A 27,161-nucleotide genomic window follows, 5' to 3' on the forward strand; every position below is an offset into this window, starting at 1 on the left:
TGTGGCCTTGGTGGCAAAGGGGTCAGTTAAATGATCTGAGGATAATTCTCCCAAGAAGGTTCATGGAAAACAGATTTTATGAATAATGATAATTTACTGAGCATTTGCTCTGTTCCAACACTATACTCTGTGCTTTACCTGTCATTAAGTCACTTGATTCTTACCACACTCTGAGGCAAAGGCTGTAACATTCCTTGTTTCATGCAACGAAAGCGAGGCTCAGGAAGGTCAAGTAAATCAGCCATTACACCATGAATGACAGGACAGAGAGAATGTACCTAAGAGAGCTAATACCTGACACTGTAAGTGGGTGCTGAGTAAATTTTTATATTCTCTCTGGAGTTATTTAAGAATGAACTGTATAGTCACTTATTAGAGGTGCTAGAGAGGAAGATCAAGTGTTAGATGGGTAGAAACGCTGTGCATGACCTTCCAAGCATGAAAATCTCTTTTCTTAAAATAATTGTTTCCCTTCTTGGCAGTAATACTGCAAGGTAATTATCAACTACTCCCCAACCTGCACCCCCGACCCTGCCGCTGACCTACAACAGTGGTATTGGCCCCATGGATGGGAAACTAAGGCCCAGAAAGGACATGAGTCAAATCATGGAAAGAGGAAGACAAATCATCAATTCACTAATACTGACTGAGCATCCATGTCACAAAGCATATTGTTCTGAGCTCTCGGTCTGTGCACAGCAGGAAAAGATGAGAAAGGGTTTCCACCCAAAACCCATTTCCAGTTTTGTCTTGAATTTACTGTGCAAACTTCAGGTTTTTCTCTATACAATGGGTGAGGGGGGACCTCTAAAGTAATTTCATTGTGAACAACTTAAATAAATTGTTTGCACTCAAAAATCAAATGTCAGGGCCTGGGGTTATAGCTCAGTGGTAGAGCACTTGCCTAGCATGCATGAGGCACTGGGTTTGATCCTCAGCACCACATAAATAAATAAAATAAAGATACTGTGTCCATGTACAACTAAAAAAAATTTTTTTAAAATCTTCAAAAAAATCAAATGTCAAAAGAAAGAATTTGCCTTTCTTCCTAAAATACAGGGAGCCACAGAATCCTGGAAACTCAAAAGGACTTTAGATATGATAAGTCAGTCTAAGGCTACTCCTGTGTGACTAATGCGCACTTATAAAATGTAGCTAGTCCAAAATGAGGTGTGCTATAATTGCCAAACACTTACCAGGTCTTCAAGAGTTAGTATGAAAAACAGTAAAATATCTCATTAATGTTTATATTGCTTCATATTGAATTTTTAGTAAATTGAAGTTAAATATATTAAAACTAATATCACCCCCCCCCCACTTTTTTACCTTTTTAGTGGGGCTCCTAGAAGTGTCAAATTACAATGTGGCTCCCATTACATTTCTAGTGAACACTGGTCTAGGGGAAAACAAGTCCAGAGAGAGATTGTCTTCTTGGTCAAGGCTCTTTCTATTCTCAATGGGCTATGGAAGCCAGTCTCCAAGATGGCTCCTAAAGATCCTCACCACTTGTAGACCCTGTGACATCCTTTTCATACTAAACAAGGCTCATCTGTTAACTGCAAAAATTACTGTGTGACTTCTGAGTATGGTACATAAAAGTCATAGTTGCTCCTACCTTCTTTCTAACATCACTTGCTTGGGGAAGCCAGGTGCCCTATCATAAGAACTTTCAAGTAGTCCTATCAAGGGGTCCACAATGTGAGGAACTGAGGCCTCCTCTCAACAACCAGAATCAACCAGGCAAGTGAGTGAACCATCTCAGAAGCTGTCCTCCAGTCCCTCAAGATTTCAGATAACAGTTGACATCTTTAATCCAAAATCATATAAAACCCTAAACTAGACACGCCCAGCTAAGCTTCTCCCAAATTTTTGACCCACAAAAAATATGAGATAATTAATGTTTACAATTGTTTTAAGTCATTAAGTTTTGGTGACTTATTATGTAGCAATAGGCAACCAGTATACAGCATTATAAACTTAAGGGTCTCATGTAGAACACTCACTTTCTTTTTCAGCATTTGTACAGTGTGAGAAATTCTTCTTCTTCCTGTAACCTTTGACTCAGTTCATGGTAGCCCAACCCAAAACAGGGAAATCATCAGACTTAAAGAATCTAACCAGGAAGACAAGAACCTGTATTTTTTTTTTAAAGTTATTGATGACTTTTATTTTATTCATTTACTTGTATGTAGAATTTATTTGATTATATGCTAAGAATCGAACCCAGTGCCTCACACATGCTAGGCATGCTCTAAGACTGGGCCACAACCCCAGCCCCCTGCTTTTTTCTTGGATGATGCTTTTCCCTTTATTGCAGAAGGCACCTAGGTCTCTCGGGAATGAGAAAAGCACAACATCACATCACCTTAATGTGGGCTATCCAGTGATTTGATTCCCACAAAATCAAAGGAACCAGACCAAAAATATGCAGTTAGATACAGTATAAAGAAAGTAACAAATAACTGAGAATAACAGTCTATGATATCTGAATTTCTCTAGGCTGAGAAGCTGGCCATGCAAATGTTATACAGCATGTGTTTCTTTTTTTATAGTGTTTTCAATCTAGTACCTGAGGTAGGTGAAGATGATATAAACTGCAACACATAGGCAGAGCTCATTATTTGCCCTGGTCTTATAGTCAATGACTAACAGGCCAGGTCTTAAATTGGGGTTCCAGTGACTAAAGTCAGACTTGGTGCTTTCCAAGACAGAACCATCCTGGTTGGGGTAACATGAATGTCCTTCAATTGGGACTGTCATATGAGACCAATGTGCACTTGTACGTCTCCTTAAAGGCCACAAGGAAAGATGGCATTACTTCATCCACGGTGATGTGCCTCTGGAGCTCCCTACTCAGGGAAGTGACACCTGTCCCAACAAGTCCACATGGTACAATATGCTCAAACCATGTGAGGTCGGTAGAGCAGTTCAGAGCCAGGCCATGGGTTGTGATGTGCCTTCCACAGCGAACTCCTGCAAGGCAAGTCAAAAGGTTTTAGAACAGATATCCTCCTCCTCCTGGGCCTTGGGATCTCTCTCAACGCAAAGAGGAAACTGGCCCAGACTTCTGGTTTTCAAGTTTTGTTGAGGAGCATGGACTGCGCAAAGATTGGGGTAAGGAGGCCACCAAACCAAGCTGTCTTATTATGGGGATTCCTTTAACACAAAGATCACTGCTTTCGGAGTTTGAAAATTAGTGCCCTCTTGTCACATTGTGATTCACAAATAACCTGCCGATTCACTTCTCATGTCTCTTCACCCATAAATATGAGTGTTGGACTAGATGACCTCTGAAGACCCTACTGCTTCTGAATATAAGTTATCTTTGAAGAGGCTAAAAAACTCAAACGCAGCAGCGCGAAGTACGGATTCAAAGCCCACTAGGGATGCACCTGCTCCGGCCTGGGATCACCCTCACCTCCATTGGTCCAGCCCCAGGCCCCGCCCCGTGGCGCTCACCTATCGCGCAAACCTTGCGCTCGCCCAGCCAGACGCCGGTGTAGGGCGGAGGCCGCGCGCGGGCGCCCTTTAGGCCTTGGAGTTCGCACAGGCGCACAGCGCACGCCTCCAGCGCCGCCACGTGGGTGCGCAAGCGCAGGCCGAGGCATCGCAAGTCGAGCACCGGGTGGCACAGCAGCTGGCCCGGGCCGTGGAAAGTAGCCAGGCCGCCGCGGCCTGTGGCGCGGACCTCGGCGCCCAAAGCCCGCAGCCGCGCCGTTTCCTCGGGCGTCAGACCGCCGCGCAGCCCAGTTGTGTACACTGGCCCTGCGGGCTCACACAGCAGGAGCGCGCCCGCCTCAGTTCCCGACAAGACCTTTGTTCCATGCTCGGCCTGCAGTCGCCTCAGCCAGCGCTCTTGCAGCGCCAGTAGCTCCGCATACTGCACGCGACCCAACCACACCAGCCGAACCACTGCCTGCCGCATCATACGGGCGGCAGCCTCCCGGACCCCGCCCCCTGCTCGGGCCTGCGGGCGGGGATTCAGGGCCACGCCCCGAATAGCTGCTCCTGAGTTGTGGTATAAGCTCGCGCGAAGCTGTGTGATCAGAAGATTCAGCCTCATCCATTCATTCATTTCAGTATTCAGTATTTAGTATGTGCTGTGTTCTCCAGGCCCTGTCCTAGGCGTGCGATTCAGGGGTGCTGTGTGTATGAGGAAGAAAGATCTGTGCTGGTAAGCTTACATTCTTACAGGAGACAACGAGCAAGTTTTAAATTACATCATTTCGCAAAGTGATAAGTGCTATGAAAAGAAAAATAAAACACGGTAATGTGTGTTAGGTTGACTTCCTAGAAGATTCTGAGATGGAGATTAGCGTTCAGGAGGGTTGGGAGGGTGTGGTTCCTTCAAGACCATCACCTGTAAGAGGGTGATAGGATTGGGGGTGAAAGAAGTTGCACTTCGAAACAACTACATCAGAGGCCTTAGCCAATTCCAAGGAGTGCTGTGAGCCTGGTATGAACCATCCGTTATTCCAAAGTGAAGCAAGGGGTCAGAAATTTATATCCTTGCATGGTTACAAGCTACACCTGGAAAGGCACTGTGACTTTTGGTAAGCTAGCTTCCTTTAGTGATGGACAGTCAGGTCCCAGAGAGGAACTCAGTTGTGAGCCATTAGCAACCCAGTCCTAGAAGCTGGGGGAATGACTAGTTAAGTTCTGGGAGTGGACACAGCACCCAGAGTTGCAGTTGGAGTGTCATTTGAGCAAATCTGTTTTAAAAGGTTAGGAGCTGTTCTTAAACATTTGAACCTTTTTTAAAACCCTTGAAAAGTCATTTCCAGGTGCTGTGCCTAAGGCATATAAGATTCTTGTGAATTATGAGGTCACTAGCCAAGAGAAGAAATCAGGGCAAGTGTAATCTCTCTCTCTCTCTCTCTCTCTCTCTCTCTCTCTCTCTCTCTCTCTCTCTCTCTCTCTCCATTCCCTTTCTTGACAGAAAGGCAACCCCTGCACTGGGTGTGTTGTTAGAGTCAGTGTGCAATTGGTGGGACTAAGGGAATGTAGACACTCAATTATTAACTAATCCTCATGTATTTGGGGAACAGTCCCCAGGGGTGGGTGGGGCAGGAAGTGGGGAGAGGGAGAACAGAATAGCAACCAGTGAGGCTCAGGGCCAAAAAAGTTGGGAAGAAAGACAGAATAGCCTGGGCAAAAGTACACAATGGTAGTTTTCAGACCAGATCACAAAAGTCATTGTGAATCATTAGTGGCGGTTCTTTGGTTGAAAAAATAAACATACCATTTAGGTAGCCAGGGACTCTGAGGGAAAAAGAGGTTAGATTACATAAGAGCCATGTCCCAGGGTACCTAAAGCTTATAAATATGTTTGAGGTGGGGAAAGAAACTCAGATGACTTTGTTCTTGTAGAAGATAACCTCAGCCTGAAATGTGTTCTGACATATAGGAGTCCTAAGCAGAGATACCAGGGATCTGGGTTCATGTTCCATTTTCATCACCGTTTATTTGAGAATGAACTGTTTGGGGGTTGGTAATACACAGTTTTATCCCTGGGTTCCCATATTACCTAGAGCCCGGCACCCAGTAAATTCTAAATAAATATTTGCTGAATAGATGAATGATTTGTTAAATAACACTATGTGTCCTTGAACTGAGATCTTTTACCAAGGTACCAACCAAAAAAACAAAGCATAGGGTCAAGGTGGCCTCCAGGTCCCTAATGATCCCATGTTCTCAGGATGCAAGTACTAATATTTGACTAGCATCACCAGCAAAAAGTATGCAATCCATATGTCGTGTCCAAAGCCCAGGTGTGTCAGGAAAGTGGGGTAATTTACTGAGGCCAAAGAAAGTGCCTGGAGATGGCATGCAGGACGTACGATTTGTTGGGAAAAGCCTGTAAGAGATCAGTGACTGCTCCAAGAAGAGTTCAGTGGCAGCAGGTTGAACAGATAGTACCTCCATTCCTCAAGGTGATTTGCCAAGCAGTGGCTCCCGTCCCTCACAGCATTTTGTCCAGCGGCAACCAGTTGGATGAGTGACAGATATACTTTCTACCAATTGCTCTCAGTTTCTCCAGTCAGCACACAAAAAGGCTTTTATATATTAGACTGCAAAAGCAGTGACATCATTAGCATTAGCTTACTTAGTTTGCTTGTGTAACTAGCATCACAAGCAGCAACTGTTGTGGTGTACATGTAAAAAAGTAATTTTCGACAGATAACACTAACGACCTAGTTCCCAGTGTACAAGGAGAAAGCTCATTTCCTTCAAGATAATTTGTATCTGGACATTCTGACCCATGCGTGCTCTCATTTTCCCCTTATCTTGGCTAGGTTTTTTGGAAACAGAAAAGGAGCATTAGGCACATGGCGTTTTATGTCCCCCTTTTCTTTAAGGATGATACACTATAGTATGGTGAGTCAAATTTGTACTCAACCCACAAGGCTCAGCTCAGAGCCTGCTTCCTCCACCATGTCTCCTCAAACCTTTGCCCCAGCAAAGTGTCTGTACCTTTACTGACTATTCTGCCATGGTTATTCTGAGTTGGGTTTATCACCTCCATTCCTGACCTGAGAACACAGACTAATTACTAATATTTAAGTAGTACTTACCATGTGTTGAACACTCTATAAGCTTTCAAGTCATCAATGCATTTAATATCTTAATGACATATAAAGTATGTATTACAAGTTGTTTCATTTTACAGATGAGGAAACTGAGTCCCAGAGTGAGTAAATTGCTAACCATGGGACTACTAGAAAGCTGTAGGGAAAAGATTCAAATCTGGTAAGTTAGGATTCAGAATCTTTGACCTTAACCAGGACCCTGTCTTATTGATCTTTAAATATCCCATTGCATACATCTCATGGTCCAACACATAGTAGGTGTGCAGCAAATGTTTGCTGGATAAATGGACTCGGTTGTAGTAAGCTTAGCGGCTGGGTATCAGAAGGGCATTAGGTTTCCCTAACTACCAATGTGCCTTGTTTAGCCCCAGATTTCCCTCAACATATGTGGTTTGTTGCCCATCCAGCCAATGAATAGCTATTATCCTACCCCCACTTTCCCTCACCTTACAGTGCCAGGCATAAAAAAACAAATCTGATTTTGTCCTTGTCCTGAAGAAGCTGCCAATCTTGGGGTATAGTCACACTTGTCCACAGGCAATGGCAGCACAGTATGCAGAAAGGGGTGATCAAGAAACATTATTTAATCTATAGAACAGATTCAGATTGGGGTCCTGCCTGACCCTAGCCTTAGTATCCAGAAACAGAACAACCTGTCCCAGATGCTGGCTACTCTCCTGCCCTGAAGATCCAGAGTTCTGTCTGTAGTCTGAATCCTGGTGTTCTTGCTTGCTAATGCACCCCTAGATTGAGCTACTTCTATCCCTTTGGACTTTGATTCTGAAGCTGACCCTGACCCTTCATATCAAGGCATGTGGTAATGTACAAGACTTGGGTCCTTGGTTTCCTGATCTGTATTGTTGGCCCTTTCTTCATCAACCTCTAAGGAGGGTTAAGGACAGACTAAGCAAGGATTCTGGCTGGAGCAACCACACTGTTGTAGACTATGTTAGCATTGGCCTAACCTCAGAAATTGCCTGGATTCTTTGCCCATTTCAAGGTTCAGGACAGGCAAGGGACTTCCCCAAGGGCATGCAGTAAAAGAGACAGGACAGGAACTCAGGACTCTTGACCTTTAGTCTGGTGTTTTTTGATTATGGGAGCAAGTGTGAAATCAGCTTGTAATAAATATTACACAGATTCCCATTATAGAAAGCAGAATGACACTATTTAAAATAAGTTATGGCTCCCAGATCACCCTCTTGAATTTTCCCTTTCTGTCTCAGCCTTTGTGTAAAACCTATCTGTTTTTTTTTAGTTGTTGTTGTTGTTTTTCTTTTTTTTATCAGAGCCTCTCAACAGTGACAGTTGGTCCACTGAGATCTTAAACCCAGCATAGGTGGTAGCCACCTCCCTACTGCCAGTACCTATCTACTTCCTTCCCCTCCACACTGTAGCCAGAGAGCTTTCAAAGACCCAGGCCTGTCAATGCCACCCTCCTGTTTTAAAACATGCATTTGTCCACTTGTCTAACAACCTTAATTAAGTGCTTTCATCATGCAAGGTACTAGAATCAGCACTAGAAGTAGAATGAATATAATAGTCTGCCTATTTGGGTTAAGTAAGGGAGCCCACAAACCTGTTGACAATCAAATCACTAAACAAGGTGTGGCGATAGAAACTAACAGAAGGATAATCAGAGACAATGTCCATATGGCAGTCTCTGAGGACGCTGAAGGACAAGCCAGTGTCATCTGGGAGATTATTCCAGGCTGAGGGAAGAGTTTGTGTGGAGGTGTAGAGTGGTGGATTGAAGAAAACATGAGAAGGGTGGGCAAGGTTGCTGTGAAATGAGACCAGAGAGCCCTGAAAGTCACGTTAAGGTTATTGGTCTTTATCTTCAGAGCAAAGGTAATGCCATTGTATAGTTTTAACCAAAACAATGACAGCACCATTTACATTCTAAGATCATGCTGGCTATAAGAAGGCAAGAGCGGAGGCAGAGGGGTCTATTAAGAAGAGGTTGTTGTAATCCAAGTGAGAAATACTGACTAGCCTTGAAAAGAGGGTGGCCCTGGAGTGGAGAGAGGGTAGAAATTTTAGATGGTGAAATCCACAGAACCAGCTGGTAGGTTTGGTATAGGGAGTGAAGAATCAAGGAAGCACTAGCACCCATGGACTTGCACAGAGGGGACACTTACCCAAACAAATGCAGAGTTTAATAATAAATGTGTGGTTACTATGACACTCAGGAGCTATGCTCAGCACTGGCACTGCATTTTCTATGTCCCTAACACTCTTCCTGTCTAATCCCATTCAGGCCAATGGAAACACTTCTGTGTCTTGCCTTATGTCCGCAAAACACACTACATAAGCATAAAATAAGATGCATACGTCAAAGTGCCTAGTTTGAGCAACTTGGACAAATGTATATATCTGTGCAACCATCACCCTCTTGATCATGAGTACAGACCATTTCCATTTCCACGCCCTGATTGATGTTCCATGGTTCATCTGCCATCCATAACAAAAATGGCCACTGTTTTGGAATATGAAAAGCATGTGAGTGACAAGAGCTCTGGGGTAAGAAAAAAGATACATCAATTTACTGGTCCTGTGAAATCTTTTCTTTTTTTTTAACGTTTTTGGGGTGGGGTTTGAACCCAGGGGTGCTCTACCACTGAGCTATATCTCCAGTCCTTTTATTTTTTGAGATGGGATCTTGTTAAGTTGCTGAGTCTCACCTCAAGCTTATGATCCTCCTGCCTCAGCTTCCCAAGTCTTGGGGATTACAGGTGTGCACCACCACAAAAGTCCTGTGAAATTTTTTCTCTCTGACAGCATAAGTGCATAATAGGGTATCATTTCTAGGGGAATAGAGAGTTTATTTTCTTGTTTCTTCTTGTGTTTCCATTTGTGGTCTGGGTGAAACTTAGGAATTACTCAGTGTCTGAAACAGTTGTACATGAGAATCAGTAAATATTTTGCAATATTAAACAGTTCCTCCTACTATTATAGTTATTTATATGAAGGTCTAGTTGGGGATGTGTGATATTGATTCTTTATAAACTTAAATATTGCTTTAAGGAACGATGAAAATCAATATAAGTGGTAGTGACATGATAAAACTAAAACACAATTTGTTATATGCATTTGTAACTTTAATAAATTTATTTTAATACATAAATGTTATTATTGTGTATTTTATAATTTATTGTGTGCTTCTATAGTAATATTTGACCATGGGTCTATGTTTTCTTCTTCCTCCCTGTGAATTTCTCTCCACCTGGGTTCCAGGGCCATGGCCAAAAGGCAGGGTAAGGGAAAGAAGGCAGCATGTCAAGAGTGGAAGTGATTAAATGTTGAACGAGGGTCTGGTGGTTGTGAGATCAAAGACAGGACAGCCCACTGGAAGGTGGGGCATAAGAAGGCAGGCTACCTCCTTGCCTGGAAGGAAGAAGGATGTCCGGGGGTCAGGGATGACCCTAGTGTTTTTGGCCATGGGAAAGAAGTGAGAAATACCTAAATTAAGGAGGAAAGGCAGGCAGAAGTTGCAGGATGTTGGCCTATGTTGCAAAAATAAATGCATCTGGAAATGAATACATACATAAATAAATAAGTACAGACTTTTTTTAAAGCCCCCAACTCCCACCTTCTTGCTCCATGTTACCAAGGACGAGGATAACACTATAAGCTATGAAGGGAAACAGATTTTTAGATTCCAGCTGCTCCGGGGAAATTACAAATGAGGTCTGACGCTATCCTTGTTTCTTTTTCAGTGTGAAAAATACCTTGCCTGATATGGGCACCCTGCCACTATTGGGAAAACCGTGAGAATCTAGTTTGTTCTCAAAACACTGCCATGGGAAGGTGAAGTCATAGGGAACATTGCTTTCCCCCAAGGCAGCCCTGACCAAAAAGACATAAATGAGTAAATGATAAACAGACCATGTCCTAACAGCAACACTCAAGTGAGTATAAGGGCATATGACTTCTCATCTGGCATATTTTTATCCAAGCTGGGTATCCTGGGGCAGGTCACTCCCCATCTCTGCATATCAGCTGCTTCATGTGAAGATTGAGGGGAGGCCCCAGATGACCTGAGACTGGATCTGTCTCTCACATCGAAAGAGTCTAGGATGTGTTTTTTTTTTTTTTTTTTAAAGAGCTTTTATAGTCATACATAGTAGTTGGGTTCTTCTCAACAAACTCATACATGCGTGGAATTCAATTTCAGTCCATGATCCTCCCTTTTCCCTTCCCTTTTTTCCTTCCTGTCCTTCCCCTCTCCCATTCTCCTTCCTTTACTAGACTTCCTTTCCCTTGGAGGCTCATGTATTGATTAATATTTGATTGGTTCTTTCTGCCCGTAGATGTGCTCTTTTTAAGCCCTTGCAGAGACAAAAATGGGAGTTGGAGAGAAGAAAGAAAATGCTGAGCTGGGGGATGGAGTTGAATATCCCAGAGCTGAAAGAATCTAAGAGGTGTTCTAGCTCACTCACTCATTTGTTGGGTATTTCTACCCAAGCCTAGTTCTGTGTAGGGAAGTGAGGATGAGGAATGATCGCACTCGGTCCCTGCCTTCATGGAGCTCACAGTCTAGGGGACAAAGGGGGTGACTTTGTTGGTGAGGTAAGAAGTTTAATGAATAATTGTGCTCCCAAGTCTCTGAGCTGGGGACTGAGTGTTCCCTGGGACAGTAGGGGGCAGAGGAGGTGAAACCTCTTCAGCTTGCAGAGGTCAGAAAACACTGCCAGAGGAAGAATCTACTCAGAGTAAATGGAAGTTCAACAGCTGATAAAGAAGGAAACAGTTGGAGAGCATAAGCACAGATGCTGCAGAGTGACTCAGTCATTCCAATCTCCAAATACCTATGTCCTGCCTTACAGCGTTAAGGTAAAGATGGCCCAGAGGCATGGTACTGGCACCAAAATAGACAGGTAGATCAATGGTACAGAATAAAGGACATGGACAAAAACCCAAATAAATACAATTTTCTCATACTAGACAAAGGTGCCAAAAACATGCAATGGAGAAAAGATAGCCTCTTCAACAAATGGTGCTGGGAAAACTGGAAATCCAAATGCAACAGAATGAAACTAAACCCCTATCTCTCACCCTGCACAAAACTCAACTCAAAATGGATCAGGGACCTTGAAATCAGACCAAAGACCCTGCATCTTATAGAAGAAAAAGTAGGTCCAAATCTTCAACTTGTTGGCTTAGAATCAGACTTCCTTAACAGGACTCCCATAGCCCAAGAAATAAAAGCAAGAATCAATAACTGGGATAGATTCAAACTAAATAGCTTTTTCTCAGCAAAGGAAACTATCAGCAATGCAAAGAGGGAGCCTACAGAGTGGGAGAAACTCTTTGCCACTTATACTTCAGATAGAGCACTAATTTCCAGAATATATAAAGAACTCAAAAAACTCTACACTAAGAATACAAATAACCCAATCAACAAATGGGCTAAGGAAATGAACAGACACTTCACAGAAGATGTACAAGCAATCAACAGATATATGAAAAAAATTCAACATCTTTAGTAATAAGAGAAATGCAAATCAAAACTACACTAAGATTCCATCTCATCCCAATTAGAATGGCGATTATCAAGAACACAAGCAACAGTAGGTGTTGGAGAGCATGTGGGGAAAAAGGTACATTCGTACATTGCTGGTGGGGCTGCAAATTAGTGCAACCATTCTGGAAAGCAGTGTGGAGATTCCTTAGAAAACTTGGAATGGACCCATGATTTGACCCAGCAATCCCAGTCCTCGGCCTATACCCAAAGGACTTAAAATCAGCATACTACAGAGATACAGCCACATCAATGTTCATAGCTGCTCAATTCACAATAGCCAGATTGTGGAACCAACCTAGATGTCCTTCAATTGATGAATGGATAAAGAAACTGTGATATATATACATACACACACACACACATATATATATATATGATTATTACTCAGCTATAAAGAATAATAAAATTAAATGGCATTTGCAGGCAAATGGATGAAATTGGAGAATATCATGCTGAGATAAGCCAATCTCAAAAAACCAAAGGACTAATGATCTCGCTGATAAGCGGATGAGGACATATAATGGGGGGTGGGAGGGGGGCAAGAATGGAGGAAGGAGGGACTGTATAGAGGGAAAAGAGGGGTTGGAGGGTTGGGGGGAAGGAAAAAATAACAATGAATCGAACATCATTACCCTTTGTAAATGTATGATTATGCAAATAGTATTCTGTTACTCCATGTACAAACAGAAACAACATGTATCCCATTTGTTTACAATAAAAATAAAAAAAAAAAAAAGAAAGAAAGAAAGATGGCTCAGGGGTTGAGGAAGGATTACATCATAGTGTCTCAAACCTGTGTCTGTAGATTCCCTCGTGGTTAATAGTTGTATTTTTAGGAGACTGAAACTAAGCTATGAAAATGTTAGAATGTTTTATTTCATTTTGGCGATAATGCAATCAAATGAAAATAATCATATTCTAAATTTTCCTCACCTGCCCTGGCACTTTGATGTTTGAGATTTTATTTGATGCCTGATAGTGCCATATTAATTGTGATAACCTAAACAAGGCAAATTGGGAGACGAACTTGATGTACAAGATGCCTCCATGCTAAGTGGAAGTCAAAGGGGGTCATGCCCTGGGTTCATTCTCCAGCACTGCAAAACAAAAGAGAAAAAAACCAAAAACTAAAACAACGAGGGGTGGTTAGAAGGTTTTCCAGGAGTTTGATCAGAGCAGCATGGTAGGAGCTGCCTGCATTGCACAGAGCAGTGGGTGTGAAAGAAGCAAAAGACCTGTGCCAGAGCAATCTGTAGCACACTCAGATTGCAATTAGCAATTTACTTTCAGCAAAGCAGTGGTATCTGGCATATTTGTTTTATTTATTTCCCACTTATTTTGCTTCAGATTTTTAGAATAGCTATAAGCATGAGGAATTTGTACTGAGTTGTGTGCTCATAAACATGAAAGTGGTATTAAAATAAAAATAATTTAAGTTTCGAATAGGTCCGTAAGCATTTTTAACAGGGACCCACTGTAATGTATAAAGCTGCTCCCCGCCCATCAGGTGCAGTAATTTTCCCCACCTCCCAACCACTTGTCAATCTGTGAACATCCTGGCTAGCTATTGGTTCATCAGTCAGCTTGCAAGTATCCTTCTCTGATATTGGTCCCCTGTTTCCTGGCGGAATTCAACTGTTTACTATAGCTTCCCTGCCATCTTTTTCCATTCTTCTGTCTGTCCTACTCACTTTTCTCTATCCTCCTGGCTTTCCACTCTCTCTAGCATGTGCCCTTTCTTTTCCTTTCTATTTTCCTCTCATTTTCTCTCTTACCCTGCAGGGAGACACTCTGATTGCTTAATAAATTCCCTTATGTGATTTCCCATGTCCAGCATGGTTTCGTGGGATTTCCTTACATCTGGTGCCATGACTTGGGATGGGTGTTTCCACTGTCGTGAGTGGAAACCCATCTAAGACCCAGTGCCACCCGGACACGGCTCCACCTTCCATTCTGCCTGGTCGCTCTGCTCTGCATTTATCACCGGACTTCAGATTGGTGAGTATGCCGGTTTATCTGCTGGGTGGATTCCTGATTTTATGGTGGAGATCTCTCTCAGGGTTGAGGCTCATCTCATACTTGCATTCGCACTCGAAAACCCTGATATTAGGTCTTCAACTCTTCTCGGCTTTTGCCTAGCCCACATGGATGTTTGTGTGACGACACCATCTATGTGCCGCCTTCTCGTCTCCAGTTGACTACTCTGTGGCCTCCGGACACTGGGGCACAGACTTGGCTGTATCAGTCTGGCAGATTCCACCCTGGGAACCCTTTTCCCGACCCCTGGTACTTAAAGCCATCAAAATCCGTTTGTGTAATGGCACACAGCTTCCGTGAGCGAGGGGGCAGATGGAAAGGGATTCCTTATTTTCAAGTCTTTTCTTTCTCGCTTCTTGGCTCTTCCTGCAGGCTCAAGCGCCTCCAAACCTAAATTAAAAGGACCTAAGCATCAAGTTTCTGCTAAAACATTTTAGCCCCTTTCAGATCCAGATCTCAGTCGAGGCTTACATTGAGATGTAAATGGAGGAAACCAGAATGCTCAGTGGGAAACCAGTCTCAAACCCAAGGAAAAAAGTGTCCATTTTAAATTTCTCCTGGGCTACAACTCAGAATACTTTTCTCCCTTTCACCTCTTCTCTCTTTCTCATTTTCTCATGCTATAATTAATGGCCATTATCATTTTTCTTCTAGGACTTTTGTTTTTCTTAAATGCTATATTTTTGAGCTCACAATTTTGATCCTACATACCTAGGTTAATGATTTTTGATCAGTTCTTTTTATCCAACTCTAGAGTTATTTTTTAACATCCGTTACATTGCAATGGAGATAAATATTACAAGGCCTTTGCTTTTGTGTTAAATATAAGCATGCATAAAAATTAAATTTTTAAAAATGTATCCAAATATTTTTAATGAGGTTCAATTTAAATTGGGTAAACTAATAGAAGTAAATGTCCTTAAAATTAACTCACAAGTCTCTTAAGTGGTCAAACTAATAAAATGTTGATGTTTATAAAATGTCTAACATCAATTTTTCTAGGACTTTTCTTCAACAGGAAAGAGATGGCAAATACTGTTGGTACACTTGTCCGATATCTTGGTTTTTCTACAATAAGATGAGGAATTAAAGTCGACATGTATGGGATTACTCAGATGTGTTTGTTAGAGACATCTAATTAATTTATAAAGTTATTCCATGGAGTAACATACTTAAAAACATTATTCTTTGTATATTAAATGTGTTCATATTTTCCAGGTATACAAATTTTAAAGCAGAAAATTTATCAAGCTGCTATTCTCCAAATTAAACTTGTCTATAATGGTAAACCTATCATTTAATGTTCTATTATAGGACCTGTCATCAATAGAGTATATATAAAATTTGTTAAATGTATTTCTAAAAGTTATTGAGAGGACAGTTAAAAGCTCTCTCAGCTTTTCTTTAATGCTTACATATATATATAAACGTTGGTGACATAACTCTTTAGATCTGCATTTCCATCAGAGAACAGAGTTCCATCTAATCTCAGCTTAATCTTCAAAATCTGTGTTTATAAACCTTTATTTTCTATATTCCTTTGCCCCTCACTGAATTTGAGAATTTTGTCATGCTGGTCATAGCAAAAGAGGATAAATTAGCTTTAGGAAAAGCCCTGCCTTACCTGAGATAAGGCTCTGCCTCACAGGTCTGCTGCATGTCAGAATGGCTCCAAAGTAAGCCAGACTTTAACTCATTTAAAGTTGTGTTCAAAAGTCTGATGTTTGTTATAAAAATTACTGTGATCTCAAATGGGAACTCAGCCAAAATTCAAAATAGCTATTGCCCAAACTGAATGTTTTACTGTTGATAATTCCATTTTGTATTTTCCTTGTAAACTCTAATTGTTGCCTGATCAATATTTTGCAGAAGTACTGCTTCAAGAGCAAACAGTGTAAATTAACTTGGAATAGTAAGCCATCACCTATAGGACAGATAATGTAAACCCCAATTATATAAAAGGGGATAAATAACTGTAAAGTCATAGACATTGAAGTTAAAGCAGTACTCTTACTTTATGACTGGTGAGACTGACTTGCTTGATGGTTAAGATCAAACTTAGAGATTGAGATTAAATACAGAGGTCAAGAAAAGTCCATATTTGGGTCTTGCCCTCAAAGTCAGCCTGAACCCGGGGAACAAGAGGACTTCTCCAAGGAGCTTTGCAACTCTGGGTCACACAACCTCCTGACCAAGGAGATTGATGAGGCCACTAGAGGAAAAGCCACTCAGTGCACCTGCTGCAGAGGAGGGCCATGGAAAAAGGGAGACACCCCTAATGCTTCCAAGGGGAGCCACCTCATCGAGAAGACCCTGCCTAACCAATGGCACTAATGGAGCTAAGAAGCTGCTCTTAAGTTCTCTATGAGTGACCCCTATAGGAACTCAGCTGACTCTTTAACAGACAGGAATAGATCACTTTGACTAGCTTGATCTTAAACACCTAACAAAATAGTTAAAACCAAAATATAGCCATTCTTGGTCATTTAAAAGAAATAATACTTCAGTGTAACTTAAGATGTACACTTGTGTTAGCCCACTAGAATAAAGACTAAAAGCTACAAAAGAGAGATTCTTAGGCAAATGTGCCTAATAACTATCAAGAGAAACTGCCAGAGTCAGAAGTTTTTAGTCAGTTTAAGGCCTACAGACACAGGTAGGCTTAATCTATGTTTGCTTATATCTCTACTAAATGTTGTGTTTACATTCATGATAACCTAGACAATGTTAAAGTTCCCAAGTACAGGCCTTGTCATCTCCAGCCTTTGCTAGGCCTTGTTATGGGAACAACTTCTCAGTTCTTCCACCCCTTGGTGAGGAATCATTGACTTCTGTCATCTTTATGATATGCATTGGCATGTTCCAGATTCTGCAACATTTATATTGTATCAATCTCATTTCAATACTCATGTCTTTTTGTTCTTCTCTCATAGAAGCACCCATCCCCAGATGCCTTTACAATCTGCTCTTCCCCAACTGGACTTCTACCTTGGACCTCTCAATTGACCCGATTTCTAAAAAGGGAACTCCAAACTGCTTGCCCCACGTTGCCCCCTTCCAGCTCAAAGAAACCAGAGTGGTCATCGACCCCCTTTCCCTACAGCAAAGGAGTTCCTAAAATTAGAGGGGTGAATGAAGCCAGAATTGGGGACAGGCAGTTAGTGTAGAGATGGGGGATCAGTCAAATCGAGGAAATGAAGTCCATGAAAACCATCTGCCTTTGGAAGTCTGGAAGGAGAATTGACTTTTTACATCTCACCTGCAAAACCAGACCCAATCACTTAGGCAGAAAGGAGAGAGAAGGCTTCAAAAAGAACTGGAGGGCAAAAGATTTTCTTATAAAAAAAGAAATGGGGGAATGTAATGTATAAAGCTGCTCCCCCGCCCATCAGGTGCAGTAATTTTCCCCGCCTCCCAACCACTTGTCAATCTGTGAACATCCTGGCTAGCTATTGGTTCATCAGTCAGCTTGCAAGTATCCTTCTCCAATATTGGTCCCTTGTTAGCCCGGCGGAATTCAACTGTTTTACTGTAGCTTCCCCGCCATCTTTTCCATTCTTCCGTCCGTCCTACTCACTTTCTCTATCCTCCTGGCTTTCCACTCTCTCTAGCATGCACCCTTCCTTTTCCTTTCTATTTTCCTCTCATTTTCTCTCTTACCCTGCAGGGGACACTCTGATTGCTTAATAAATTCCCTTATGTGATTTCCCATGTCCGGCGTGGTTTCGTGGGATTTCCTTACACCCACCTATTACCTGAGTTCAAGAAACATTCTCTTAGCCTCTTGATAATCCTCACTGTTCAGAATTCCTTCCTCTAGTTGAAAGGGAGTCTTTCCTGCTGCCACTTTAGGTCAAAAGGACTTCCAAAGAGTTGAACCATAACCTGTTATGACATAGTTCCAGAAAAAGGTGCACAGAGCCTCAGGGAGGTAAGCGCATTTCCAGGGTCAGGAACAGTGTGACTTTTGTACTTTTTGTTCTTTGCCACTTTCCACTGCCCCCCAATATGTCCCCTCTTCTGCAACTTTGTGGTTGATACCTTAGCAGTATGTATTAAGTGACTTGGATAAGGTCCCCCATTGCCCCATGCTACACTTTCTGATCTATAAAACAGTCATGCCAATAATTCTTTTTTCTCTCGAGGTGGTTATGAGGATTAATTGGGCAAATGCCTGGAATACAATAATAATAGTTCTAATCTACACCATTAGTATTCGGCACATTTCCTACTTTTTCTTATTCAGTCCTCCCAACAAGACTGCATGGAGATAGTTTTTCTCAAATTTATAGCTCAACAAATAGGCATAGAGAGTGAAAGGAATTTGCTCAAATAGCTGAACTGGAATTCAGACCTAATTCAGACATGCAAGTCGTTTTTTGGCATGATTATTGCATATGCATGGCTCACATGCGGCCAACTTTGCTTGTGGAAGCGTCTGTCTTTTTAAAATCCCTTACCAGAAGTACACTCTCCTCTTTTTTTCATGCTTGGCCTCCTGGGTTGCAGGAATTTAATCTAGCTTTGCATCATTCAGGGTCACTTACCCAGGACACACCCACTGTTGGGTGGGGATGGGGCAGATTATCAACTATGTAAAACAATCAAATGTTCCCTGGCTCTGAGCCCCCACCCAGTGAAGTCACCCACGTCTAGAGCCCCTTCCCAGAAAACCCCCACCACTCCTTTTCCTTGGCTGGGTCCCCAGGGCCCACTTGGGAGGTTTTTTTTTTTTTTTTTTTTAAACATTGAATGGAATTTAATAGAGCCAGGAGACTTGGGCTCCAGCTCCTGTTCTATGATCACTGTCTTATTCAAACAAGTCATTTCTGCTTTCTGGGCCTCACACTCTATAAAATGCTGTATGTAATGGGCGCTTGGTGAAGTCCTACCAATCATTAACATTCTACGCTTTTAAAACTGTGAGCATTGATACCGCCGTTTACTGGTGACGAGTTCTGCTCCTTCTAATGTTGAAGATTGAACACTAGAGAAGCAGCCAAGGCAAGCATATTAAGCAGGTTTTATTTAAAGGTAATAATGCAGACTTCTCCCGGCAGGAAGAAGGGGGCCATGGCTGATGTTCTAAAGTCCCAAGAAGTGAGCGCACCCTACATCTTTTATAGGTTAAATTCTCTTTTGTTCTCCAGTTCTCTCCCCCCTTATCTCTCCTTCCTGCCTACTTGACTAGGCCTGGTTTTGCATTAAGTGAGAAGGCATGGGCAGGGGGAGGGCCAAGGTGATTCAGGCAGGCAAGGGCCCAGGGGGCATTAATTAGCAGCTCCTTGCTTGCAGTCCTTGATAAAGGCAGGTAAATTTGGTAATCAATGGGCTCGGGAGATCCTTGACATTCCATTCTTCCAGGGGCAGTCTCCAATTTCCAGAGGCAGATGGCTTCATGGCTTCATTTCCTCCAATTGACCCGATTCCCTATTTCTACACTAACTACCTGTCCTTAATTCTGGTTTCAGCATCAGGATGAGACCTGTGACCAGATTAAGCTTCTTGCAGCAAAACATTTATTGTTTTGGTATATTATTATATTAAATATATTGTATATGAATTGTAGCAAGAAGGAAAAAAAATGGATATTGAAAACAAAATGTATCAGTCATGTGTGCCTTCCAAGGAGTGTTCTAGTTTTCAATAAAGATAAAATTTTGTCTAGAAAAATAATCAACTCTTTTTGGATGTGAAAGTAATTCTTTCTCCCTCACCCTATTTTTTGTATAATTTTTAAAATGATTCCATTTCATCTCCTTTTTTGAACTCATAAGCTGTAACACTCTGTGTTGTTCTTTCAAGGCTGTTTTAGACATTAGAGTATACATCTTTAATTTTCACAGTCCACCATTAAGTGATACTGTGCCATTTCACATACTGTAAGGCCCCCAAAAAGGAAACCCCAACTCTGTCCCATGGATTGACGGCAACCCCAATCAACCACAGGAGGCGTCACTTGATGCAAACCGCAAGAGGTGTTTATTCCAGCGCGCTGGGACCCAACTCGAGGAGTCGAGTCCCTAGCAGAAAATCTTGTAGGTTTATAAAGGCAGAAACCACACATCGGGAGGGGTCACACATGAAAGGGGGAAAAGGGGGAACAAAGCTGCCAGGAAATTTCAAAGGGGGTCTGGGTTTGCTGACAACATGTTTCACAATGTTTTACAACAGGTGTAGATTCTGGTCAATAGTTTCTGGTAATCCTACTGTTTGAGCACTATCTGGCTATCAGGCTCAATTTACTCTTTTACTCTCTGGGGCTGTTTCCTGGAACAGCTTTAAGGGCTTTGTTCCCATTACTGGGAGGGAAACCTTAGGAGTTGAGATAAAACAGACAGCTTAAAAAAATGTCCATTCTTTCAGACTGAGCTATCTCCCCAGCCCCCAAATGCCATAATTTTATTCTTTATGGTCGAGTAATATTTCATTGTGTATATATTCCACTGTTTCTTTATCCATTCAATTGAAGGGCATCTCAGTTGGTTCCACAATCTAGCTATTGTGAATTGAGCAGCTGTGAACATTGACATGGCTGTGTCACTGTAGTATGCTGATTTTAAGTCCTTTGGGTATAAACTGAGGAGTGGGATAGCTGGGTTAAATGTTGGGTTCATTCCAAGTTTTCTGAGGAATCTCCACACTGCTTTCCAGAGTGGCTGCACCAATATGCAACTCCACCAGCAATGCATGAGTGTGCCTTTTCCCCCACATTCATGCCAACACTTATTATTGCTTGTGTTCTTGATAATAGTCCTTCTAATTGGAGTTAGATGAAATCTTAGGGTGGTTTTAATTTGCATTTCTCTAATTACTAGAGATGGTGAGTACTTTTTCATATATTTGTTGATCACCTGAATATCTTCTGTGAAGTATCTGCCCATTTCCTTAGCCCATTTATTGATTGGGTTCTTTATATTTTTGGTGTAAAGTTTTTTAAGTTCTTTATAAATTTTGGAGATTAGTGCTCTGTCTGAAGTGTGTGTGGAAAAGATTTTCTCCCACTCTGTAGGTTCTCTTTTCACATTATTGATTATTTCCTCTGCTGAGAAAAATCTTTGAATCTGTCCCACTTATTGATTCTTGCTTTTATTTCTTGTACTATGGGGGTCTTGTTAAGGAAGTCTGTCCTAAGCCAGGGTGATGGAGATTCAGGCCTACTTTTTCTCCTATTTGGTGAAGGGTCTCAGGACTAATTCGTAGATCCTTTATCCATTTTGAGTTGAGTTTTGTACAGGGTGAGATATAGGTGTTTAATTTCATTTTACTGCATATGGATTTCCAGTTTTGCCAGCACTATTTGTTGAAGAGGCTATCTTTTCTCCATTGCATATTTTTGGCACCTTTGTCTAGTATGAGATAACTGTACTTATGTGTGTTTGTCTCTTTGTCTTCTATCCTGGTCTACCTATTTATTTTGGTGCCAATACCATGCCATTTTTGTTACTATTGCTCTGTAGTAGAGTTTAAGTTCTGGTGTTGTGATACCTCCTGCATCACTCTTCCTGCCCAGGATTGCTTTGGCTATTCTGGGTCTTTTGTTCTTCTAGATGAATTTCATTATTGCTTTCTCTATTTCTATGAGCAATGTCATTGGGATTTTAATTGGAATTGCATTAAATCTGTATAGCGCCTTTGGAAGTATGGTCATTTTGATAATATTAATTCTGCCTCTCCAAGAACATGGGAGATCTCTCCATCTTCTAAGGTCTTCTTCAATTTCTTTCTTTAATATTCTGTAGTTTTCATTGTAGAGATCTTTCACCTCTTTGTTTAGACTGATTCCCAAGTTTTTTTTTTTTGAGGCTATTGTAAACGGAGTTGTTTTCCTTATTTCCCTTTCAGATGATTCATCACTTATGAATAAAAATGCTTTAGATTTATGTGTGTTGATTTTATATCCTGCTATTTTGCTGAATTCATTTATTAGGTCTAGAAGTTTTCTGGTGGAGTTTTTTGGACCTTTTGAATATAGAATCACGTCATGGGCAAATAGTGACAGCTTGAGTTCTTCTTTTCCTATTTGTATCCCTTTAATTTATTTGGTCTATCTAATTGCTATGGCTAGTATTTCAAGGATAATAGAAGTTGAATAGAAGTGATAGAAGAGGGCATCCCTGTCTTGTTCCAGTTTTAAAAGGAAATGCTTTCAGTTTTTCTACATTAAGAATGATGTTGGGGGCTGGGAAGATAGCTCAGTCAGTAGAGTGCTTGCTTTATAAGCACAAGGCCCTGGGTTCGATTCCCAGCACCCGCCCCCCCCCCAAAAAAAAAAAAAAGAATGATGTTGGCCGTGGGCTTAGCATAAATAACCTTTACAATGTTGAGGTATGTTCCTACTATCCCTATTTTTTCTAGTGTTTTGAGCATGGAAGGGTGTTGTATTTTGTCAAATTCTTTCTCTGCATCTATTGAAATAATCATATGATTCTTAATTTTAAGTCTATTGATGTGATGAATTTCATTTATTGATTACCAGATGTTGAACCAACCTTGCATCCGCAGGATTAACCCCAATTTATTGTGGTGCACTATCTTCTTAATATGTTTTTGTATGTGATTTGCCAGGATTTTGTTAAGGATTTTTGCATCTATATTCATCAGAGATATTGGTCTAAAGTTTTCTTTCCTTGATGTGTCTTTGTCTGGTTTTGGTATCAGAATGAATTTGGAAGGATCCCCTCCTTTTCTCTTTCATGAAACACTTTGAGGAGTATTGGTATAAGTTCTTCTTTGAAGGTCTTGTAGAACTCAGCTGAGAATCCGTCTGGTCCCAGGCTTTTCTTGGTTGGTAGGCTTTTAATGGTTTCTTCTATTTCATTGCTTGAAATTGATCTGTTTAAATTGTGTATGTCCTTCTGGTTCACTTTGGGCGGATCATATGTCTCTAGAAATTTGTTGATGTCTTTGATATTTTCTATTTTGTTGGAGTATAGATTTTCAAAGTAGCTTCTAATTATGTGATGTATTTCAGTGGTATCTGTCATAATATTGCCTTTTTCATCTCGAATTTTAGTAATTTGAGTTTTCTCTCTCCTTCTCTTTGTTATTGTAGCTAAGGGTTTATCTATTTTGTTTACTTTTTCAAAGATCCAACTTTGTTTTGTCAATTTTTAAAATTTTTCTTTTGTTTTGATTTCATCGATTTCAGCTCTGATTTTAATTATTTCCTGTCTTCTACTACTTTTGGTGTTGTTCTCCTTCTTGCTTAAGAATTTCATGTAGCCTTCTTTAATAATTTTTTAAATTTGTTCTAATTAGTTATATATGGCAGTAGACTGTACTTTGACACATCATACGTAAATGGAGTATAACTTCTCATTCTTCTGGTTGTACATGATGTAGAATTACACCGGTCATGTAATCATATATGCACATAGGTCAATAATGTCTGATTCTTTCTACAATCCTTCTTACCCCCAAACCCCCTCCCCTCCCTTCACTCCCCTCTACCTAGTCCAAAGTGTCTCTGTTCTTACCTAGCCACCGTCTTTTGTGAATTAGCATCTGCATATCAGAGAAAACATTCAAACTTTGGTTTTTGGGGATTGGCTTATTTCGCTTACCCCAAATCTTCATCAGTGGGCCTAGGATCTGACTTCCTTAACAAGATGCCTAAAGAGAAGAAGTAAAATCAAGAATCAAAAAATGGGATGGATTCATTCACCCCTTCTTATAGTGCTTGTTTCCTAATGATAAATTATTTCAGTTTTTATGTGTCTGAAAAAAACTTTGTAATGATGTTTTCACTGATTATAAAGTGTTTGGTTCACAATTTTTTTAATACCTTAAATGATATTGCTACACTGCTTTCTCACTTGCATTATTTTCAACAAGAAATCTGTTGTTATCCTTGTCTTTTTTCCTTTGTATGTAACAGGCCCTCCCCTCCACACTCTGGTTGCTGTCAACATCTTCTCACTGATTTTGAATAATCTGACTATGATATATCTTTGTGAGTGTGTGAGGGGGTTGTTACTGGAAACAGAACCCCAAGCTTTACACATTAGGTAAGTACTTACACATTAGGTAAGTACTGTTCCACTGGGCTACATCCCCAGTCCTATGATGTGTCTTAATGTAGTTTTCTCTGTTTCTTCTGTTTGGCATTTATTGAGCTTTATTTTCAGTGGGTTTTCATTTTTAAGAATGTCTACTGTTATTCTTTAAATATTATTCCAACTCTCTCTGCTTTGGGAACTCCAATTACATGTATATTAGAATGATTAAAGATGTTCTACAGCCGATTTATGTTCTGTAAGAGCTATGCTTATCCCTTCTGAGGCAGCACCCCAATGACCTAATTGCCTTTCACTGGGCTTTACCTCTTAATGATTCCACCACCTCCCAACATTGCCACACTGGGGACCAACTTCCAATACATGAACCTTTGGGGAAAACACTCAAAATGTGTTCATCCCACAGCAGAAATATAGAAGGAACAGAAACAATTTTTATTATGGAAATTGAATGTTATGGAATTGACTTTTGCTAGGTTTATATATACCTTAGAAGAAGATAGTGAAAAACTACAGGCAATTAACAAGTAATGAAAGTCAACTATGAAAATTTACAGAAAGGCTGTCATATTCTATAGCAGGAGGGCAGAGAAAGATGAAGACTGGGAATTAATGTAGTAGCCAAATCTCCAGAGAAGATTAAATGTCTAACCAAGGTAGGTCAGATATACCAAGGTTTATGGGACTCTGACACTGGGTTGGGGACATCTGGGTATATTCTGAATCCTCAGACTCCTCTAAATCCTCTGAACATGTAGAAGTGCTCCCCTTTGCTGGTAAAAGCTAGAACTCCCTTTTATCCCTCTTATTTGAAATCAATGCAGAAAACTCAGATCTTCAGGCAATATGCCTCCCTCGGGATCTGTCCCCACCTCTCCTCCTGGCCACTAACCCTATAATTGATGTTAACCCTGATAAGGGAAGAAAAGGAGGACTTATTCAGCAAAAAAGTCACAGAATCAGCCATCATTACTAGCAGGAGTAAGGGTATACATAGGACTAGGTTCTGTGGAGCCTTCATCAATGGGACTGAAACCTGAAAATGGATAGGAAAGCTTATTGACTTAGTAGATATGCAAATCTACTATTAGGATGGCTCCTAGAAGCATGGTAAAAGTGATGACTCACATTAAGTAATTTAAAATGTCAGACCTGTTGATAAAATAACAGAGGAAAGGATTAAATGCATCATGGAAGAATTAAATGACTCATGCTGGAATGAAAATAGAATATCAAATGATCTCGCTGATAAGCGGATGATGATACATAATGGGGGGTGGGAGGGAGGTAAGAATGGAGGAAGGAGGGACTGTATAGAGGGAAAGAAGGGGTGGGAGGGACGGGGGGAGAAAAAAAATAACAGAATGAATCAAACACCATTACCCTATGTAAATGTATGATTACACAAATGGTTTGCCTCTACTTCATGTACAAACAGAGAAACAAGTTGTACCCCGTTTGTTTACAATAAAATTTTTTTTAAAAATTAAAAAAATAAAATAAAATAGAATATCAGGCTAGAAGATTCACCAGAAGACTATGCTTCAAAAAAGTTTATACCATTTACTAAAGTCACAAGGAATGTGCTGGTGAGAAAGGTACCAGCACTACTAAAAATTTAGTGGTGCTTCTCCTCTACACCAGGGCTCATGGTAGGAAAAACATACACAATGAGGCATACTGATAGCAAGGGGGGGTGATATGAAATGAAGCCATGTGGATTCACTTTTAATGAGCAACAGTATTTATGGCCCTTCCCTGGGACAGGGAGCTACATAGTTCAATTATTCTATTATTTCCTTGTTCCCTTTTTCCAGCCCGCTCATACCCGTTTAACTAAATCCCTGTTAAATTCTCTTTGTGATTAGTGTGAATTATGTTTTCATTGAAGTGACCTAACTATTGCAAAATGTAAAATCATTAACCTGCTTAGGGTCCCCTCAAGTCAATTTAATCCTTCATGGGGCCAATAAGTACCTTTCCTTTGAGCACCTACCACGTGCTCAGCATTTAAATGTATTATCTCATGTAACCCTCACATCAACTCTGGGAACTAGGTGTTACCCCCATTTTAACATCTGAGAAAACTATAGCTCAGAGAAGTTTAAATGAATCATTCAGTTACCCAGTTAGTAAGGGATAGAACCCAAGGATTCAAACTTGTGTTTTTCTGACTACCAAACATGCTTTTTTGTTGTTGCTGTTGTTCTTCCTCCTCCTCCTCCTCCTCCTCCTCCTCCTCCTCCTCCTTCCTTTCCTTTTAATTCTTTCAATGTACTTTTTTTTTTTTGGTGCTGGTGATTGAACCCAGGGGCACTTAACCACTGAGCCACATCTCCAGCCCTTTTTAATATTTTATTTAGAGACAGGGTCTTGCTGAGTTGCGTAGGACCTTGATAAGTTGCTGAGGCTGGCTTTGGATTCACAATCCTCCTGTTTTAGCCTCCTGAGCTGCTGGGATTATCAAAGTACTTTTTAAAATTAGAAGAACAATACGTGCTTTTTATAAGACAAACAGTGGAAGAATTAACATATAAAACATATGATTGATTTCCTCCTTCAGGGAGGATGGGGAGGGCAAGAGAGGGCAAAAGGGAAGGTGGATTGATCAAGGTATGATATAGGTGTGGAAGGAAATGTGCCATGAGGCCCATTAATTTTTATAATTAATATGTGCTACCGATTACAATAATAAAAAAGATGAAAATAAAATGAGCTTCTACATAGAAAAAGATTTCCATTTTCTTCCCTTTAACATCTTCACCGCTTTCTCACCACTGTTTCCCCACCCACCCCCAGTCAACCAACATTAACACTGTGTTGCATAACTAGCCATTCTTCTTTTTGCTAATTAAAAAATATAGGCATATGAAGGGTTTTTTCTTTACTTTTTTTTAACAAAAATGTTTCACAGCATCAAACATTACTGCACCACTTGCTTTTTTAAAAAATAGAACTTTAAGAAAATTTTTTTAGTTGAAGGTGGAC

General features: G+C 40.8%; 1 protein-coding gene and 1 long non-coding RNA gene across 2 annotated transcripts; one reads left to right on the forward strand and one right to left on the reverse strand.

The window, feature by feature from the left end:
* Nucleotides 1–785: 785 nt before the first annotated feature.
* On the reverse strand, nucleotides 786–4,696 carry LIPT2 (lipoyl(octanoyl) transferase 2). The gene is made up of 2 exons (XM_079103624.1): nucleotides 3,460–4,696; nucleotides 786–2,973 (listed from the first exon to the last, which is right to left on the reverse strand). The coding sequence occupies exons 1-2, from the start codon at nucleotides 4,073–4,075 to the stop codon at nucleotides 2,744–2,746; spliced, it is 846 nt and encodes a 281-aa protein (XP_078959750.1). The 5' UTR covers nucleotides 4,076–4,696; the 3' UTR covers nucleotides 786–2,743.
* On the forward strand, nucleotides 4,039–11,738 carry LOC306639944. Its single transcript, XR_013757704.1, has 3 exons — nucleotides 4,039–4,174; nucleotides 6,671–6,750; nucleotides 10,920–11,738. It is a non-coding gene; the product is annotated as an uncharacterized lncRNA (long non-coding RNA).
* The last annotated feature ends 15,423 nt before the right edge of the window (nucleotides 11,739–27,161 follow it).

The sequence above is a fragment of the Sciurus vulgaris genome (genome assembly GCF_902686455.1).
Source record: "Sciurus vulgaris genome assembly, chromosome: 11".
Taxonomy (NCBI): Eukaryota; Metazoa; Chordata; class Mammalia; order Rodentia; family Sciuridae; genus Sciurus; species Sciurus vulgaris.

What these genes read in the sequence shown, in the direction of transcription:
- LIPT2 (XM_079103624.1), bottom strand. Translation starts at nt 4,075, where the DNA reads ATGAATGAATGGATGAGGCTGAATCTTCTGATCACACAGCTTCGCGCG. An exon ending in GCGCAAGGTTTGCGCGATAG is followed by an intron (nt 2,974 to 3,459) that starts GTGAGCGCCACG and finishes CTTGCCTTGCAG; the next exon opens with GAGTTCGCTGTGGAAGGCAC.